Here is a 21,608-nt window from a genome sequence, read left to right as displayed (position 1 = left end):
TTGTGACTGGACAGGATTAAATACTAATTACGGTAGGATGGATTCTATCCCATGCACCATTAGAGCTGTGAAGGAAGATCCATCATTTGCACAGTCTCAAAGACTACAGAGGGGTGTGTTTTAGGCCAGAGGTGCAGCAGGAAGTGGCTATGAAAGAGACTCGGACTACATCAGATTATACAGATTGTCACATGGTACAAAGCCACAACTAAACCCAGAAATCAGAGGATCTGCAGACAACAGAGCAACATGGTACAGAGGTATGATCTATGCTGGGATTGATTATTCCATTCAGTTCTAGTGATTAGAACATTGGAGTTTAGCTTTAAATGAATAAGCCTGTTTTATATTAATTACCTAGGTATCTTGGATCCACATAGGTAAATGCAGTGCACACAACACTTTCCATGAGAACACCATACGAGAAGAAAGGATGCAGACAATTTTAGAGCACCATTTATTAACCTTCCTGGCGGTATAATTATTTCAGATTTTTGGTGCTGAAAGCGGTGCAATTATTTTGCATGGAAATTTGGCGTTTTATATTGTAGGCCCGCAATTCTTAGGAATAACTCACTTAAATCTGTCCAAACCAGAGTCTAGTAGACATCCCGGGTATGATAAAATGTGAAAAACAAAATCATAAATTAAAATATAATAATAATAATATAATAATAATAAAAATGATTCAATATTGTAATCAAATCAAAAACACTGAAATTTGCTCAGTTGCAGAATTGTCACTGTCATTACTTTTCAGTATTTGATGACGGATCTCCCCACAAATTGCTATCGCTCAATTCTGCGAGTGATTCTAATTTAGTATCGCTGTTTTTTAGCTGGTCTAAAACCACTTTTGATGTAAAGGAACAGTTTTGGTTGCTATGGACAATCTCCAGTTTCCCGGCAGAAAGAACAGATTTTATCATATAATACTGCACGCAGGACACTGGGCAGATCACTAGGGACAAAAGGAATGTGAAATAATTACATACAGCAATGTAATCTGTAAGATTACATTATACTCTAGGCAATGCGTTTTACTTTTTGAATTTGGCACCGATCTCCGTCCCCGTGCGTCACAACGCTCGCAGGGAACGGAGCTTGGCTCCATGCTAGATCGAGCGGAGGACGAGCCGCTCGCACAGCGGGGGGACATCGCTGGATCCAGGGGATAAGGTAAGCATACTCATACTAGATTCAGCGACGCGCTCCCGAGTCTGGCTCGGGGTTACTGCTAATGGTACTGAATTTTCACCCCGAGCCAGACTCGGAAATACCGCGGGGGGGGGGGTTAAAAGCATTTAACAGAAACATATCATTCCCATGATGTAGTGCTATCACCCAACACTTGGAATAAAATACCCAAACTTGGTGTGGGGAATGCTCCACTTCCAAGACAAATGTGTCAGTGGCCTCTCCAGAATGACATCATGCAGTTGTGGCTCCTCTCAATGTGTTCTGTCTCGCAAACGTCATCAGGAGCCACTCGTTTCTCATGATTCAAGTGCATTTGAATATTTTTGCACAATCCTTGGTACCTTATTGTGTTTTTTATTGCAACATGAGTTTTGTTATAATAATTGATTCATATCTGTAATAACACTCATTAGCATTTTACTGTGTTTACCCAAATTATAAGTACATTATATATAAAGTAGGTTGATCTATTTAAGATTATTTAATATTGAAGTGGTTTTAAAACCATTTTTTTTCCCTCTTAATACATTACCTGCATTAAGGTAAGAAACCTTCCACTAGTTAACCCGATCCCTAAATCGTTACCTGGGTCCTGTATTGATCCAGCACTTTGTCCGTCTTTAACAGAGTGATTATTTCTCTCCCCTCTTACAAGCTCAGAGACAGCAATGGGAGCCATTGGCTCCTTCTGCTGTCAATCAAATACTGTCAGGAGGGAACGGGGTAGGGCCAAGCCGCTCTGTGTGTCTATGGGCACATACAGCCCAGCTCGGGAGCGAGCTTGCAGATGCACCAACCCCCCAGTTAAATCCTTCACTCCCTGTCACTGTGTCACCAAGTGCAGTTTTCAGATTTTTCACTGATCACTGTACTGGTGTTACTAGTGACACTAAATAGAGTTAGGGCAGTTAGTAGTAGGCCCAGGTAGGGCTAGAGTACCCCCATTAACCCCTTAATAAAGGTTTGATCACCCCCTAGTTAACCCAGTCACTATTATAGTGTACAGATCTATTTTCTGATTGCCGTATTAGTGTCACGGGTGACGCTAGTTAGTTTCACCGCCAGTCAATTTGGACATTTTCACTTAGGGGTGTACTAACTTTTGTTGTCAGCGGTTTAGACATTAGCATCAGGGTACCCCCATATATTACCTAATAAAGATTTTAACCCCCTGATCACCCCTTAGGTAACCCTTTCACCCCCTGTCACCAGTGATCGCCCTATTAGTGTCACGGGTGACACTAGTTTTTTATAGCGTCAAGGTACCTGGCTTATATTACCTAATAAAGGTTTAACCTCCTGATCGCCCAGCAGGTGACATCAGTTAGGGTCAGCGTAAATCCCAGGTAGGGTCAGATTAGGGCAGGTACAGGTACATGCACACACTAGATAGCTTCGTTACTAGTGTAGTGTCTGAACAGATAAATATATTTTATCTGATCAGAACTATATTAGAATCCACAGAAGTTTAGTGTTCCCAAAAATGCAATGTTAATGGGATCAGCCCAGACACCTGCTAGCAACTGCGCTTAGCCCCTCCGCCCAGCCCACCCAAGTGCAGGATCAATAGATCACTGTCACTTACAAAACACAACACGCATAACTGCAGCATTTGTAGAGTCACTCTTGATCCCTGTGAAAGCTAACAGTTCATTTTTTTGGTAGCGTTTGACAGGCTCTGACAACCAGGTGCTCTTTTGCCTGCGAGTCACACTAGCTTTACCTACAAATTTAGGAGGCCAAAATGTTCAGAGGTACAATAGTGAAGAGGTCCCTGCTAAGGTCAGGCGTACCCCGTTCTTCTGTTGAGATGCAAGAATCGCAGGGCTCTTGTATGGAGCAGAGAGGCAGTACTAGTGCCGCTCATTCTTCTGGTGAACTGGCGAGCACCAGTGGCCTAGTACATCCTGGTCCTAGACAAACCAGCACTACCGTAAAACTTGGTGATGCGGCGACTCCCATAAGTCCAGTTCTAGCTGGTGCGGTGGCTAGCACAAGTAGTGCCCCCCAGCCACCAAGAAGACAGAGAGGCCTGTAGAGCCCATAGTGTCCTTCCTACTGCATATGCCAATCCTGATGGGGAACCCACCACTTCTTCCACCAATTCAAGTTGAAACAGTTGATTTTACATCACTTTATTTGTTTTCACGGTTTTTCACAGAAGATCTCTATAGATCTATTGTGGATCAAAGCAATTTGTATGCTGGTCAATTCATTGCCGCTAATCCCCATTTGACCCTTACCAGAGAATGGAAACCTATTGCGGTTTCTGAATTTAAGACCTTTCTGGGCCCATCCCTCCTCGTGTGCATAATTTAAAAAAAGTGAGTTGCGGTCATATTGGTCCACTGACCAAATTCACCATATGCCCGTGTTCTCAGCTTCCATGACCAGGACACGATACAAACAGATCTTGCGGTTCATGCATTTTAAAAACAATGAACTCTGTCATCCTCGGGATGACCCTGGAATTGATTGGCTCCATAAAATTCAGCTTCTCATAAACCATTTCAACCAGCAGTTTGCAGCCTTGTTTATTCCCAATCAAGCTGTCTGCGTTGAGTGCCTGATTAAGTTTTCTGGCTGCTTGTCTTTCAAACCGTTTCTCCCCACCAAGCGTGCCAGATACGGGGTCAAGATGTATAAGCTCTGTGACAGGGCCGCAGGCTATATAGTTTTATGGTTTACGAGGGAAAAGACAGTCAAGCAGAGCCCCCCAGACTACATAGAGGAGCGCTGGCAAGATTGTTGTTGGGGCTTGGTGTCACCCTTATTCAGAAATGGGTACCACTTATATGTGGATAATTACACTGCCACTTTTTAGTCACCTTTTTGATTGTGGAATTGGTGCATGTGGCACCGTACAATCTAATCGCTGGGGCTTCCCAGGGCCTTGTAGAAACCCGACTTAGACGGGGAGAAAGAGCCTGTTTGCAATGTAATAATTTTCTCACAGTGAAGTGGAGGGATACACAGAATGTTTTTGTTCTATCCTCCATTCATACAGATACGACAGCCCAATGGAGCCTGGTGTTGTTAAGTCCCTCTGTGTCCACAATTACAACCTTAACATGGGAGGGGTGGACTTCAACAACCAGTTAATGGCACCAACTTAATTACCCATAGATCCAGATGCTGGTATAAAAATGTGTCTGTATATCGACTTCAATTGGCTCTGCTGAGCGCTTATGTGCTATACAAAACGTCAGAGCGAACTGGATCCTTTCTTAAATTCCAGGAAGAGATCATCACAGCCCTTCTGTTTCCAGATGGTGCAGAGCCCCAACTTCCCAATGCAAATGCAGTGAGCCAGCTGCATGAGAGGCATTTTCCAGATGTCCTCCCTGGTACCCTTACCCAACGAGGGCCCCAAAGATGTTGCGTCTGTAGGAAACGCGGATATAGGCGTGACAACCGCTATTATCGCGTCTCCTGTCCTGACCAGCCTGGGCTCTGCATTGGTGAATGTTTCTGTTGCTACCACACACTAGTGGAGTATTAGCGTATGGTACAGCACTGCACACTTTCACAGGCTCTCCCAAGATGCCATCGCATTTTGAGAGACCCGAACCTGGTATCTTTGCAATTACAAATAAAAGTGTAAAATAAAGAAATTATAAAATAAAGAAAAGTAAAAATATATTAATAAAAAAAAAAATGCCAAAAATAGTTGTCATTTTCTTGTTCTCTCTCTATTGTTCTGTTCGGTTTTACTGTATTTTATGCTTAACTGCAATGTTTTGTTACTATGTAGTTTTATCATGTTTGCTTTGCAAGCACGTAATTCTTTTATACTTTACTGTGTTTTATTGTTAACCATTATTTTTTTTGCAGGTACGCAACCCAGCTGCAGCACTGATTTATTTATCTTGACAGCAACAGCATTTGTTCTCACATTGCGTAAATCAGCGACTCCACCGTTGTAGGAGGCGATTTCTCCACCACAGTTAAAAAATAGAAATGAGATAGGCAGTCAAACTAAACGCTGCGTAAATTCCAGAAAATGTACCCTAGTTTGTACACACTATACCTTTGCACAAACCAATAAATATACGCTTATATTTTTTTTACCTGAGACATGTGACTGAATGCATTTTGGCCTAAATATATAACTAAAATTGAGTTTATTGTATTTTTTTATAGCAAAAAGTAGAAAATTATTATTTTTCAAAATTTTTGGTCTTTTTTCGTTTATATTGCAAAAATAAAAACTGCAGCGGTGATCAAATACCACCAAAATACAGCTCTATTTGTGGGGAAAAAAATGACACAAATTTAATTTGGGTACAGCATTGCATGACCGCACAATTACCAGCTAAAGCAACGCAGTGCCAAATTGTAAAAAATGCTCTGGTAATTAAAGGAGGCAAATCCTTCCGGGCTGAAATGGTTAACAAGCACTTTCAGGAGGAGTTTAGCAATGGTAGCCCATGTATCTTTCTTTCATGACAGGTTCCCTATAAAATGTCCAATTGTTGGTCATTGTCTCGAAATGAAAAAAAGACAGAGTGCAAAGGTATCCCTCTAACTGGCTCATAGGGTAGATAATAGTTCAGTTTCATCTCTTTTAACTCCTATATCTCAGAAATTATTATATATGGTTAGGTAGCATTGAAGAAAAAAAATTGGAATGGCACTGTATTCTCACATTGATGCAATAATGTCATTTCAAACAAAGCAAAGGTATTCGTTCTCTGCTACATCTTATCTCTTGGCAATACCTCCCGTGGTTTACAGTCTGAAATTCTATTTTATCCTCACTCCTGGCGAGGTCCATGTTGAAAATAAAATAATACATGTCATATAAGTACGTAGGGGGAAAAAAAAAAAGCAACTTTGAAGATGATGTGCTGTATTATTATTTGTTGTCTAACCTTCCAGGCTGAAGCTCTGGCCATGCATCATGTTTGTTGATTTTATTAGACTTTTAAAATGTTATATATTTCAACTGAGGCTCGAAATGGATTTTTCTCACAAATGTATCTATGAAATTGCATGTTCTGAAAGACAGCAAGACACTGTCCAGCAACTGAATGCTGTGCGAACATTCCCATTTCTTTCTTGTTGTGCTTTTAAAAACGCAGAACCCAATTTAAGATGAACTTTTCAAGACGCATTGAAATAAAAGAATTCCACCAGACACTAAAGCTAACCCAAAAGAGGATTTAAATTAAAGTGGATCTTACGTGAAGATGTGCTAGCTTATAGGAAACATCTGTGCTAATTGTTCCTAGACAGTGCCCTGAAAGATATAACTTGTATCCTGAATTCCTCCTGAAATATACCAGTGCATTAGTTGGCATGCAATTGTATTTACAATCTCATATATGTATAGCAGCAGAATTCGATAAGGCACTGTACTGCTATTCTCACAAGATGTGGAGTGACATGCTAAATTTAACGTTGTACCTGAGAATCTACAGCAAAGATCTACTTATGTAATGCACTCTGTAGCCCACTCATCTTGTTGCTTCCTAAATCTACCTTCCAGTCATCAACAGGGTAACACAAAGATAAAGAAGCAAAGCCTACCAAAATGGCAACCTCCACATCAAGAGAAAGTGCATGGCTAATTATTAACTGGGAAAAGGTTAGCTGCATGGAGCCTACAGACTATACTGGTGACTAGTCATTTGCCCTCTGCTTGTCATTTTTGTGCACAGCTTTCACGGGTCCTTATCTCTTTAACATTTCTAACATTGTTAGAGGAGTGTAAAGATGTCAGCCCATATGTATCATTGTTACTTGCACTGGTAAGTGAACTCCTTCAGTTGCTAATGGTTATCTTGGTGTTGAATATCTCCCTACCAAAGTCAATAGGGTACCAGTGACTGGTGGACAGTTATAGTAATGTTGAATGTTCAAAATAGCACTTCTTGATAAAAGAGCGGATGGGAAGTATGACTTTTAGGTGTTTGTTCTGTGTCAGAAATGTAAATGGAGCTGCAAATGGATTGTAAACAGGCAGGTAAGGGAATTTGATTGTACAAAAGACATTGGATGTGGTGTGTGTTGCCCTTCCATGTGCACCTTACTTCAAAGGGTAGTTATAGGTTGGGATAATTGCCACATTTTGTATAGTTGGTTGAATTAGGTGCGGTGACGCACGGGATGCATTTGCTGCCATTATTTCCTTGTTGGGCTGTGACTTTGAGGAGTGGGCTCCCTGCAGGGACACCTGCCCTAATTTACCCTACTGTTTTATGTGCTCCTATTTAGGAGACTCTGGAAATTTAAAGAGTGAGGACTGCAATTTACAGATGTGGGCACTGTAGCTTTTGCATATATTTGCAAATGTGTGCAAACAAAACCCTTTGTTTTTAATGTAAATTGTTAGAGTCAATGTGGTTGTTTTGCAGGGTGGCTGGTAAGTATGCTGAGAAATCTTGTTTGTGATGTGCTTTGCCCTTTCATGTGCACCTTACTGAAAAGGCTAGTTATAGGTTGGGGTAGTTTCCACTTTTTTGTTCAGTTTTAGATGCAACACACCTTTAAAGAATTGAAAAATGAAGCGATAATTCATCCATGGGACATTGGGGAAGGCTGAGAGTACAGAAACCTGCACCTTCAAAAGTGCTGATGCTCAGTCCAATGTCCAGACCAGCCTAAAGCCTTGTACACACGATCAGACAAAACGTCAGACTTTCGCCCGAAGGGCATTGGCCAGTAACTTGTCTTGCATACAAACGGTAGACAATTGTCGGCCAACAAACATGAACATAGTGACATACTACGTGGCTTTTCAGCCCTTAGTGCCACCCTTTGGGCACTTTCTGCTAATGTTGCGTTTGTTGAACAATGATTCTGAGCATGCGTGTTTGTACTTTGTGTATACACAAGTCCATCAGACAAAAGTCCAATCGGAAAATCTGACAACAGACCATTGCCCGCGGAAAATTTATAAGCCTGCCATCAGGTCTCGCACTTCCCGTTTGCCATATTATTGTGCCCTCTCCAGCCAATATCTCACTTCTGTCACCCGTATCTTCACTACCACTCACTACTGACTACTGACCTTTGGCATGCTTACTGACTATTCTTCTGTTTGATCTCTATCTGCTACTGGACCCCAGCTTGCTCACCTCCTGGTGGGTCGATCCTGAGGATCCCGACCTGGTACTAACATGCAGCAAAACCCAATTTTCCCCATCAGGAGTTCTGGTTAACACCAGTTGGTACTTAGACCCCACACCTCAGAAGAGCCCATGACATCTGACCTTACTTATCCAGCTGGTCATTAGGAACCTTTCTACTGCTATAGCTGCTGGTGTCAGAGTCTGACTCCTGACAACTGAACTCCTAGATACACTAAATTGTGTAGCAGTCAGAAGAAATGTCTTTGTTCATTAGCCAGCTAAATTCTTATAGTATTCTGAGAACCTAATATCTGTGTTTGAGGAGAAGATCCCTATCTTGAGAAAGGGGGTTGTCTAAATGAGAAAAGTATATGCCCTTCCTTAAAGTGCATCACACTAATAGAATTTAATTTTAAATGTTTTGATTTAAGAACGTTTCTTCAATTTTCTAATCATTAGTGGGGTAAAACAGACATTTATTATCAACTAAAAGTGGCAAAATTACATTGCTTTTAACAATAGATTTTGAAAGTAAACATTTTAAAGTACTTTTGAACATTTTTTTTTACATCAAAAACGTACCAACACTTTGTACAATTGTTCATTAAAAAAAAATCTACTAGCGTATGGCAAGTTTTATAATCTAAAACTGACAGTAGGACTTTTTTGCTGAGAAGTCAAATGGCAGGCTTCTCATTGCATTGTCACTAGTCCAGTTAATGCTTCCCAGGCCTTCAGCTTAGGGTCTCAGATGTGAAAGGTTTCCACGGGTTCTGTTCTTACTTTCCTTAAAGTGGTGTTGCACCCAAAAAAATAAATGCATGAATGTGCCTAAAATAAATAAATAAATAAAAAATTGGATTTTTTTTTTTACACTCTCCTTTAAATGGCTCTTGCTAGGGGTTCCCTCGTAGTCTGCCTCCTTCAGTGCCTGGGCTCTTGAAGTCACTTCCCCTCAGCCCAGGAAGGGCTCAGCTCTGCCCCCTCCCTTTTGTCAAACATCTGGGACACGACAGGTCCCAGATGATTGCGTGGCCAATCACGGCACGTTAGTCATTTTATTTTAACTGGGAACACCTCTTTATGGTTTTACTGGAAGTATATTCAGGTCAAGTGCACATTGACACGCGAGTCAATTAATCAGTTAATCTTCAATAAATTGGTCGGTTGTTGCTTTTCTGTTTGAGCCTGTTGTCATACTGCCCCCATTGGTGAAAGGAGGAGCGAGAGAGAAACAGACTTTTTTCTCTGTTAAAGGGAACATGCACTGATAGACCTGTATATCAGTATTGGTCAACATTTGTAGGGTGAGGGCATTGTATGTACAGTGGTAACAGACAAGTGACATGTAATTTGCAGTGGAATGCAGATGAGTTATCACATGTGGAGTCATAATTTGGGAAGCTTTGGAAGTTTAATATATTAATCGATGTTTGTTTACACCGGCTATTGTACATGGTGGATTTAGCACATTTTGTTTACACCGGCTATTGTACATGGTGGATTTAGCACATTGGATTGGTTTCATGCTGGATTATACATATGTTTTTAGCAATACAGATCTTTCTTCTAATAACGTATTTTTTTTTTTTTTAAGATTGTAAGTGCCTTTTTAAACATAATACAAATAAGAGCAGTGCATCAATGGGTTTAATGTTGATAGGGTAAATGGAATAACCATTTTATTTATCAAACATTTATGATTAAGTGTATATATTGGATGTATATTTCATTAGAAGTCAATTTGTAAAACAGCTGTCTTGGTTGTGTTCAAATGCCATTTACACCTTTAGCTGTGAAGATGGCTATTTCTGCCTTTTGAAGACCTGTTCAGCTAGGAAGCCTTATGCCGCGTACACATGATCAAACAATCGGGTGGAAAAGTCCAGCAAACTCAAGTCCGCCGGACAATCCCCCCCCGTGTGTAGCCTCCGGCATACTTTTTTGACCCGAAAGTACGGCGGACTTAGAAAGTAGTTTTGCACTCCAATCTCCCCGCCGGACTTGCATTTCGGCGGACAATCCGGCCATGCGTATGCCAGTCCACCGTACTTTTGAAATGAATGGACTTTTCTCGCCCGGAGAAAAGTCCGCTCATTTCGAGCGGGTCACCTGGTATGGACTTAAAGGGGAACCCCAACGCCGAAAAAAAAAAAATCGGCGTGGGGGTCCCCCCCAAGCTCCACATCAGACCCTTGTCCGAGCACGCTACCCGGCCGGCCAGGAAAGGGGGGGGGGGATGAGCAAGCGCCCCTCCCCCCCCCTCCTGAGCCGTACCAGGCCGCATGCCCTCAACATGGGGGGTGCCTTGGGGAAGGGGGGCCCCCCACCCAACCCAAAGCACCTTGTCCTCATGTTGATGAGGACAAGGGCCTCTTCCCGACAACCCTGGCCGTAGGTTGTCGGGGTCTGCGGGCGGGACTCCTCCGCTATCTTCTTCTAGCTCTTTTGCTAGCGGAGGAGCCCGGCTTTCTTCCTCGCCGGCCTCTTCTTCCGACTTCGGGGGTCTTGTCCCCCTCTTCGGTTCTTCTTCCGGGCCACCGCTCCTTCTTATAGCTCTTTTACAGGCGGTGGCCCGGTCTTCTGTCGCCGCCGCCTTCTGTTCTTCTCTTTAGATGTTGCCTCGTCGCTCCGCTCACAATGACGGGGACCGGGCGTGCGGCGACTTATATAGGGACCTCACCGGATGATGTCCCCGCCTAGTATGTCACAGTCCCAGCATCCTCTACGGTGGCCCGGCAGAAGAACCGAAGAGGGGGACAAGACCCCTGAAGTCGGAAGAAGGGCGGCGGCGAGGAAGAAAGCCGGGCTCCTCCGCTAGCAAAAGAGCTAGAAGAAGATAGCGGAGGAGTCCGGCGAGAAGACCCCCCCGAAGACCCCCGGAGCTGTGCAATAAACTATTTTATCTTGTGTGTTGTGTTTTTTTGCACTTTATTTTACAGGTGAATGGGTAGGGGTACATTGTACCCCATACTCATTCACATAGGGTGGGGGGCCGGTATCTGGGTGCCCCCTTATTAAAGGGGGCTCCCGGATTCCGATAAGCCCCTCGCCCGCAGACCCCGACAACCAACGGCCAGGGTTGTCGGGAAGAGGCCCTTGTCCTAGTCAACATGGGCACAAGGTGCTTCGGGGTGGGAGGGGGGCCGCGCAGCCCCCCCTTCCCCAAGGCACCCCCCATGTTGAGGGCACGCGGCCTGGTACGGCTCAGGAGGGGGGGGCGCTCGCTCGTCCCCCCCCTTTCCTGGCCGGCCGCGTAGCATGCTCGAACAAGGGTCTGATGTGGACCTTGGGGGGACCCCCACGCCGATTTTTGTTCCCCTTTAAGTCCATACCAGGTGGCGGGGCCTGCGACGTCTCCTTCGCGGGCCCCGCCTACCTGGAGACCTGCTCGAAATGAGCGGACTTTCCTCCGCGTGTGTGGGCAAGTCCGTTCATTTCAAAAGTAGGGCGGATAGTACGGCGGACTTAGTACACCGTATTAGTCCGCTGAAAAAGTGCCATGTGTGGGCAAGTAGCCCGTTCGGAAAGTCCGACGGACAGTCTGACGGGAAGTCCGCCAGATTAAGTCCGTCGGATAGTCGGCTACGTGTGTACGCGGAATTAGAATTTACAAGCTTATGTGAATGACCATCCAATTATCAATGAATGTCACCAGTGAATCAAATGGAACTTCAAAAGAGTTTAGTTAGCCAGGTGCCACCCCATTCAGAATGTATAAAAATGTATTAGCTGTACTAGTCAGACAGCAATTCTTTTGACTATCACTATGTACTGTTTGTTGTTTTCCCTGCCTGTAGCTAAAACTACAGGCTTGTATAATAAATACATCTATTTTTCAAACTGGCTTCAGCAGTCAAAATGTTACCAAAACCCTTGAGTTTTGGGTTTCCCCATCAATATTTTAAATCAAAGCGCAATGTCACCCTGGGTAACAGACCCACTTTTTAGCCAGGAAACAAACTCAAACCACAACACCTACATAAAGTACCTTAATTGAGGTCCAGAAAAAGCAGGGTCTTCACCTGGGCAGCAACAGGTGGACAGCCTTAACACTGGCACAGCGAGGTAATGGGAGCCACTTTACACAGTATGACTTGTTTGGTCCCATGAGGAGCACAAAAAAAAAAATAAAAATAAATAAAAACATGTGGCCTGTATCAACCCTAAATCTAAGGGAATGGGACATTCTGGGGCAGAAACTAGGGTGGAGAAGCCCAGCCATATGCTGCAATAGTGTTAGGAAAAATAATTTTTAAACATCACAAAAGCATGCCCATTGCAGAACAGGCAAGGTTGGAAACGTTAGAAACATGTAAACTTGAAAAAGCAACACATTTTTATGAATATTGTAATTGTTCCATTATTGATTTTATCAAATCATACAGGACTTTACTTCTTAATTATAGAGTAGCATGGTTACAAATTTTATGATAGAATATCATGACCTAAAATTTAAGAAAAAAAAATTATTGAAAAAACTATTTTATTAGTGTGTGTGTGTGTGTGTGTGTGTGTGTGTGTGTGTGTGTGTGTGTGTGTGTGTGTGTTTAAGCATTTATTGAAGAGCAGGGGGGAGTGAGGCTTGCATGCATTTATTCATATCTTGTATCAAAAATTTTGTTTTACTTTAACCACTTGAAGACCAAGCCTTTTTCTAGAATTTTTTGAACCATTTTTAGCTTTTAAGAGGGCACCCCTCCTGCCGCTTCTTAATGTGCTCCTTCGCTGAATCCGCCCCCGGGAACCACTTTTATTGGAAAGAGAATCGGCCATAATAATAAAATAAAAAAATAATAAAAAAAAAAATACTGGTGTTATGGCAGCTAGCTATTGCCATAACTCCAGTATTTAACGTAAAATGTAATTTTAATATGGGTCAGTCCTCAAGCGGTTAAGGTGTCCTTTTATGTAGCAGTGAAATCTATTCACTGCTTCATTCTCCGGCATTCACAGAGGAGATCTTTCTCCTCTGTGTGCCACTATATGAAGCGGAGTAGATCGTTTCACCCTTGGAGGAGTGAAGAGATCTACAAACGCTTCTAACACTGGAGAATGGCCCCTAATACTGGAATCTCGTGAGACTTTACGAGATTACAGTACTAGAAATTCACTGATACACAGAGATGTCATTATATTAAGCAGTGATAAATTATCACAGCTCAATACACTGACACGCGGTGTGATTAATGTTAGTGAAATAAAGCGTCCCCCTACATAATATATACATGTATACACACACAGACATTATATATACATGTATATACACACACATTATATATATATACATATGCACATTATATATATATATATGTATATATGTATACACATACATATGACAGGGGGACATGGTTACAGTGTTGGGGGGTCTGAACGAGGCATAAGGAAGTTAATTATCTTCCTCTTTCCTCCTCAGATCCCCCCGATTCCCTCTTCACTACCCCGGTTCTCCACCTCTGAGTTGGTGAATCGGGGCGTGTGAATTCTGACACAGATCACAAGTGAAGCGCTGAGATCCCAGCTTCATAAAGTGACCGTTACTGTGTCAGTCTATGAGGATTCTCCATGTGCGGAGATAATCGGCGGGAGAACAAGTTCAAACACTTCTCCCCCGATTATCTCTGGTTTATATACTGTTTATGGGCTGTGATCAGCGGCGATCCTCTGGATCTCCACTGATCATTGCTTCATAAACGGACACCTAAATGAGATATCCACAAAGCATATTCCAAAGGGTTATAAAACAAAATAAATTAAAATAACTAATGGTAATGACAAAACATACCAAATTGTATTTTTAAACTTTATTTTCTAAATCCACAAATAGTCAAATATTGTATCAAACCTTTAGAAATAAAAATTACATGTCAAAGTACCCGTATATTTACTGCCCAGTTATTCTTGTGAAAAAAGCAGTGTATTTAGCCCACCAATAAAATAACAGATAACAGTCAGTCAAAAGGTCAGTGCGCTGTCTTCAAACAGCCAGTTTCAAGCACAGATAAAAGCCAAACAGTATAGAAGGCAGCAATTATAAACAGGTATTAAGAAACTTACACAATGAGACATTGATAGCACTGCTTATTGTAGCTGGTAATGTATGGAAGAGCCATCTAATTAAAATTAGGAAGATACGAGCAATAAAATAGGATTTTTTGATTTAGTGGCAAAATCAGTTTCTTGGAGTACAGTACACAAACTCTTTAGTCTTTACCATGGGTTCAATGCAGCTACCTTTTCAGGCGATTGGATGCTGCCAAATTCCTCCCTAGGAGGCGAGATGGTAGATTTTGTAATATACCAACTTCCTGGCCTTTATGAGGGTAGGGATGACCGAGTCTAAAAAGCCCCCAGCCTGATAGGACCATGGCATCAGCAACAAAAACTGCAACCAAGAAGCAGGATGGAGCACTGGATCTTGGGACAGACGTCTTATAGCATTTATTTTAGTTTATATACTTATAACACACCCCACCCCATGTAGATCAGACTTCTTGGTATCACAGCAATCAGCTCTCTTTTTTACAGAGATATAGAGAGGAATATCCGTTTGGCCCATTTGCAATTAGAATCACTGGAACATCCTCCAACTTGATCCTGCAGTAGACAAGGGACAACCTGCAGGGGAAGAACAGTCTGGGACCAGAAGGCAGACAGACATCCCCCTGCTCTTAGAAATTGAGGCACTCCATTGGGAATGCTTCATGTATTATGTGATCAGCACCTTGTGCTGTCCATAATATAATTTGCATAGGCATTTATGGAGCGTTAAAAAATGCTCCTCAAACGCCTGCTTTCAATGCCAGTGTGAACTTAGCCTGAATGTGGGAGGTGTAACTTGCGAATTCTCAGGGGAAAACTTATCAGTCAAGCACTTGAGCAGCTCAGAATCAATCTCTGCGACTTGGAAGCCACCAAGGCCGCAGGCAGATTCCATATAGAATCTATTGGAGAGGGTACGAAGAGCTGTCTTGTGGCCTCTGCAATCAGAAAACTACTATGTGATTTGAAACCAAAAAAGGCTTCAATGACCACGATCAACAAAGAACAGAAGATCCACCCACATCTGATTGAGCATAAGAATACTCCAGGGATGGAACAGATTTCAAGGGCAGTGTGACTCCATGCTGCAGACATTGGCACAGTTAGTAGGCATACTAGAAGCAGCCTGGGAGTCGTTCATAGAAAATTAGCCAAGTCTAGAATTAGACATGTTTCGACTGCACGTCATTAAGGCAAACTATAAGCTTGGGATAAGAGGCAAGACCTCAAGTACCAACCAAAACCAGGGCAGCTGGTAGCAGGTGAGGGTTGAATGCCCAGAGATAACCAAGGTCCCACAGCATAATTCCCTTGTGGCAAAGTTGGCAGGAAAATCGGGAATGATGGTGCCCAGCAACCTATGCAAACAAAATATCTCCTAGTGCCCAACTTAACTGGTCTGTTCCTGGAGACAGATTTAAATGCTGCAGCAATGCCAGTGGCGCTGTACCTGAAAAAGAACAAATCTGCTAAATTTTACCAGAATGGACTGTGGACAGTCCCCACGCAGATCCCAGAAAGCATACATCACTTCCAAGCCTACTCCACAAAATCCATTCCAGAAGCAGTACTGCAAAGCCAGGCTGAGAAGAACTGTACCTGATGGCTGCAGTTAGAAAATTCTAGCAGCACTTTAGGGAAGAGTCTTGATTATTGAAAGATTTGAAGAGTAACCTGCTGGCTAGAAAGTAGGTTTGTATTTAAAATAGCAGAGCTGAAGAACATACAGTCACCATCCTAAAAACACTAGACAACTGTGATGTGCCTTTAGTAGGGCGGGGGCTATCCTGGGCTAGACTACAGCTTACCAATGTCAAATTTTGTAAGTGGCAGATTAACCCCAAAGTTAGGACTTTGTATCCCTCAATAGATGTGAAAAAGAAAATAAGATCAAAAAAGGCATGGCTCGCTCAGTACAGGTCTTTTATCAGGTGCCTAATAATTCATTGGCTTGATCAGGTTACTCCTGGTCAAGTCAGTGAATGCTGTTCTTGAGTGCTCCCTTCCCTGAGCAACAGCAGAAACATGAACTGTCAAATGTGCATGCATCTACCTATAGAGCTGGACAGAAAGAAAAGTCCAGGCACTGGCTTATCATAACCAAATTATTCAATCTAACAGTTTTTCTGAGCAGGTTCTGGCATGGTATGGAGGTGAGCTAACAAGCATACAAATATCTCCTTTTCTCTTTCACAGAGACACTCCAAGAGGATAGGCTCAATGGTTATAAAGGCTTAGCAAATGAGCCCAAGTGGAAAAAAAATAGGTACAGAACTGTTGCACTTTCATATACCACTCCAGCTACTTTTTGTAGCCATATATTTACCTAATCTTTCAGCAACTTAAAGAAAAATAAATCAGTAAGTTTACAGAGACGTGAAGTTGTTACACCCCCGATCCCCTCTTTGATTTTGCTAATAAAAATCAAAGCTGAAACGTTATAGGTTTTGCTACTTTTTGTTCATATCATCCTTTAAATGTGTTCCCATCTAGACTCATGGCAATTTCCTTTTCGGTTATACAAACTACAAACGAAAAAATGTAACTACAGAACTACCTACTAACTCTATTGCCTCACAAACCTGATCCTTTGCCTGTTTTTTTCCATCACACACCTCAAAATGGGTCTTTCAATGAAAGAGTACAGAGGAAAATCTTTGGTAAAGTACAGGAAAACATTTCAAAATGTTTGAAGTGACTGAAGACAGAATACAAAAAACGATCTCGACGGTTGTCTTCTGAAGACAGATTTCCCTATATCTTGTTAGTAATCTGATCATATCTCATGTTGGTGATCAAACTTTCACCGTCGTCCAACAACTTCAAAAAGGTAAAAAACTGACATTCTTGTCATGCTGAATTCATACAAGATAGATTTTCCTGACAAACCCTATTACAAGGATACATTAAGACCGACTTCAAGGTCATGTGAAAAATGTCAGCAATTAGTCTGTAGATTCTAATAAGATGTAATTTTAAGTGTGGTTCTCAACCAGCGCTAGATGTAACCCAGGGGGTGCCTGCAGTATATTTATAAGTGCAATTTGAATCTGTAGGAAACAATACAATTTTGCATAAGATGGACATGAACTAGTATTGCTAGCTAACAAGCATGATGGATTGTTTGAAAAGGTAAACGCAACTGGGGGTTGTAAACATACTCATGTCAAGGGGTACTGAGGATGAGCAGAAGCATCACTGGCTTCTATAAAATGATCATGCATTTTTTTTTTTTTTTTAAAGTTAAGAAAACCGATTTAGACTACAAGTCTTATCAATATCAATACACTGACTTGGGAAAGCTACACTGTACAAGATGGCTGCTTTGCTTTGCTTGAAAGGTGTCAGACCTGACAGTCTAATCAAAATCTATAAAAAGACAAACAATTCTAGAAATTCACATTCACCATTGTATGTATACAGTATATTTTAAGCAACATGACCTTGCTTCAAAACATAAGCTGTGATGGCTATTTTCTATCCATAACGCAAATGCATTTATGCAAAATGACAGCAAGAAAGCCAGCATTTTCACTTTAATGATAAAGCTCCTTAAACAGTTACTCGTTTTAAGCAGTTTATGACAGAATTGTCCCATGTCTTTGCTTTTTTACAATCAAAATCAACGGAAGAATGACAAGGAGTTTTCATGTTCAAGCAAAACAATTTTAAAATTTAGCACATGAGAAATTATGACAAATGCATTACAGGCAGTTTGGTATGTTTTAAGGTTTTAGTACATTCATAAACCAACATTTTCTTTGTTCCATAATTCGTTTTGTACTGAGCAACAGCAGCTGTACTGTAAAAAATGACTCTCTCATGATAGTATTTGACAATATATAAATTAAACAGTTCAGCATAATGCACAGGTCCCCGAATATCACTTAAAGGGAGAAAGTGCTTTTTAAATTGTACAAAATGCCTTCTTCTTTAACTCGTTCTAAGATCGGTCCATAGATATTCTTAGTAAGAGGAATTACCAAACCTTTTCCATCAATTTCACCTGAAAGGAAGTAGAAATCAATGTATACAAATAAAACATCACTATATTCTGTGACAGATATCCTTGTAAGCATATAGCAGAACATTGGACTGGGTTTTAGCAAAGCAGTGGACCTTCATTTTTAGGATTTTTAAAGCAAAAATGTACTTAAAATGCATGTGTTTAACATTTACAGAATGTTAGAGGTTTGTAACTGCATTTTGTTTTCTACTATTCATATAGAGCCTAAAAGGAAGCTGCCAATCCTACTTTTAGTTCTGCTAGTTAACTGAATGTTAGAGACTTAGACCTCCTGAGGCAACACTTTCAGTCACTGGAATACCAAGATAAGGTCAGTGACTCTGAAAGCGGCAAAGCCAGTGGATTGGTGTAGTTGGCAGGTAACTGGAATTTTCAGAACAACAACAGTAGCAGGGACCAACCAAACCTGTGCAGAGTCTGAATTGTTTGACTGACATTGGTAGACAAGACCTGTGCTAACTGCTCTCTCAAAATTAATCATCCAAGTATCCCAATATGGCTATGCCCTGCGAGCCAAGCAGAACAAATACAGGGGGTAGCACTCTGATGAAGACCCGAGGTGCAACAGAGAGACAGAAAGGGAGGACAAACTGAGCCTTAGGGTCACATTACAGGCTGGTGCATATCTTCCCATAGCAAGTTCTGGGTAAAGCCTTTAATGCTATACTGAGAATCTGCCAATCCAGAAACTGCATAAAAAAAGGCCTTTTTACTTCGCAGTGAGTGAAAACGCTTGCTTGATAAAAAATAAATAAAAAATATATGAGGTTGAAAAAGGGTTTACATCTCAGCAAGGAGATGCCACTCCTAAAAAACTAGCAAAACAATTATAGCAGGATAGAAGTGGGACAGGTTATATCTGGCTAACAGTTTTGTTAGGAAAAAATTCAGCCCAATGCAAAAAACACAAAGAAAAAAAAAAACAGAGGTTCCTTTTGGGATTCACAATCTTCCATGTCTCTCAAAATACACAAGAGGACTTTTCAAAAACTATTTGGCTCTGCAGTGGAACTTTTTTCTCAACCAATATGTACACACGCATATGTGAATATTTTTTTTATTTTTTTTTTTTAACTTGTATGTTATGTTTATGTCATTTTTTTTATGCACTACACTGATTTTTTTTCCCCCAATTTAAGCATATGCATGTATGAGTATGTGCCACTGCTTTGTGATATTACACATTTGGAGTCCCCGCGTGGTTTTCCTTCTTTGTTAACCACTTAAGGACCAGGCCTCTTTTTCGGACTTGGTGTTTCCATGTTTAAAACAGTTTTTTTTGCTAGAAAATTACTTAGAACCCCCAAACATTTTATATTGTTTTTTTTCTAACACCCTAGAGAATAAAATGGCGGTCATTGAAATACTTTTTTTCACACCGTATTTGCGCAGCGGTCTTAGAAGCGCACTTTTTTTGGAAAAAATTCACTTTTTTGAATAAAAAAATAAGACAACAGTAAAATTAGCCCAATTTTTTTTATACTGTGAAAGATAATGGTATGCCGAGTAAATTGATACCCAACATGTCACGCTTCAAAATTGCGCCCGCTCGTGGAATGGCGTCAAACTTTTAGCCTCAAAAATCTCCATAAGCGACATTTAAGAAATTCTACAGGTTGCATTTTTTACGTTACAGAGGAGGTCTAGGGCTAGAATTATTGCCCTCGCTCTACCGATCGCGGCGATACCTCACATATGTGGTTTGAAAATGTGGTTTGAAAATCTGACATTTAAAAAAAAAAATATACCTTTAAGAGGTATGGGTGGAAGTGACGTTTTGACGTCGCTTCCGCCCTCCTATGGTATAGAGACGAGTGGGGGCCATCTTAGCCTCACTTGTCTCTATGCCCAGCAGACGGAAGGACCCGATCGCCTCCGCCGCTACCGACGGCTCCGGTAAGCGGCGGAAGGTGCGGGAGGGGGGGTGGCACCTCTCCCGCCGCCGATAGCGGTGATCTCGCGGCGAATCCGCTGCGGAGACCACCGTTATCGTACAGCCGACCGCCGCCTGAAGAGATGGATATCTCGGTTGTGGCAGCAGCTGCTGCCGTTACCGAGATATCCCTCTTCAAAAAATGGACGTACATCGTCGTGCGGCGGTCGGCAAGTGGTTAAAGAGTTTTGTTTTCTAGCATTCAATATCCTGTAGGCCGTAGTATAACCCACTTGTAGAAAAAGTTATATTTTAATTTCTTCAATGGCCTCAGTATCTACAGCAGGAAACATTTGATAGAACTATAAAAAAAGTTTCTCCTAAAATGATGCTAGTTCAGACTAGTTAGACCTCAACCTCTTGGAACCAATCGTCCCTAAAGTGGAATTAAACTCAGCTTTTTTTTTTTTTTTTTGGTTAGGTCCCCAAGTGGTTTATGCCACAATGTGCTAGCATGCACTGCATATTAGCACTTTAATAGCTAAAATACTAAAACTACTGGCTAGCTAATAATAAAATACAGTGGATGTAAAAATTCTACACACCCCCTTTTAAAATGTCAGGTTTCTGTAATGTAAAAAAACAAGACAAAGATGTATAATTTAATAACTTTTCCCACCTTTAATGTGACCTATAAACTGTACAACTATATTAAAAAACAAACTGAAATCTTTTGGAGGGGGGAGCAAAAAATAAAAAAATGTGGTTGCATATGTGGGCACAATAACTGGGGCAGTAGCCGTTTTCAAAATTTAAAAAAATCACATTCCAACTCATTTAAAATATGAGTCAGTACACACCTGCCATTATTTAAAGTGCCTCTGATTAACCCCAAATAAAGTTCAGCTGTTCTATTATGTCTTTGCAAACCATGGCTAGTATGTGACTAAGAAAATATCAGCAGAGCTTCCAAAGCAACAGAGGGATATCAATGTTAAGGCCGGGTTCACACCGCTGCGATGCGGGAATGCCGCAAATCCGCGGCGTTTTCCCGCATCGCACACCTCCCGCGGGCAGTTCACACTGCCCTATGCGGACGGCTGGGAGTGTCAATGTTATGTTAATGACACCCCCAGATCCGTCCGCATATCGCAGTGCGATCTGCCGACTCGCACAGGAATCGGATCGCATGGTGTGAACCCCCATGCGATCCGATTCTGTTGCGGACCAAAAAAAGGGTCCCGTGCGAGTTTGCTGCGGGAGCGCTGCGAATTCAGCCATACTATCTGTATGGCTGAACTCGCAGCGCTACGGAGATCGGATGTGATTTGCTGTGCGAATCACATCCGGATCTCCCCCCGCAGCAGTGTGAACCCAGCCTAAATGTATC

General features: G+C 41.8%; 1 protein-coding gene across 1 annotated transcript in view; it reads right to left on the bottom strand.

The window, feature by feature from the left end:
* Nucleotides 1-14,065: 14,065 nt before the first annotated feature.
* Nucleotides 14,066-21,608, bottom strand: part of AASS (aminoadipate-semialdehyde synthase) — a 156,525-nt gene continuing 148,982 nt past the window's right edge. Inside the window, exon 24 of the mRNA XM_077472495.1 lies at nt 14,066-18,324. Within this exon, the coding sequence (XP_077328621.1) occupies nt 18,206-18,324 (119 nt within the window). The 3' untranslated portion in view covers nt 14,066-18,205. The remainder of the gene's footprint in view (nt 18,325-21,608) is intronic.

Source organism: Lithobates pipiens, unplaced genomic scaffold (genome assembly GCF_037356315.1).
Source record: "Lithobates pipiens isolate NorthernLeopardFrog02 unplaced genomic scaffold, aLitPip1_a1.2 Scaffold_8, whole genome shotgun sequence".
In the NCBI taxonomy this organism is placed as follows: Eukaryota; Metazoa; Chordata; class Amphibia; order Anura; family Ranidae; genus Lithobates; species Lithobates pipiens.
This window is presented reverse-complemented; position numbering and strand designations above follow the sequence as displayed.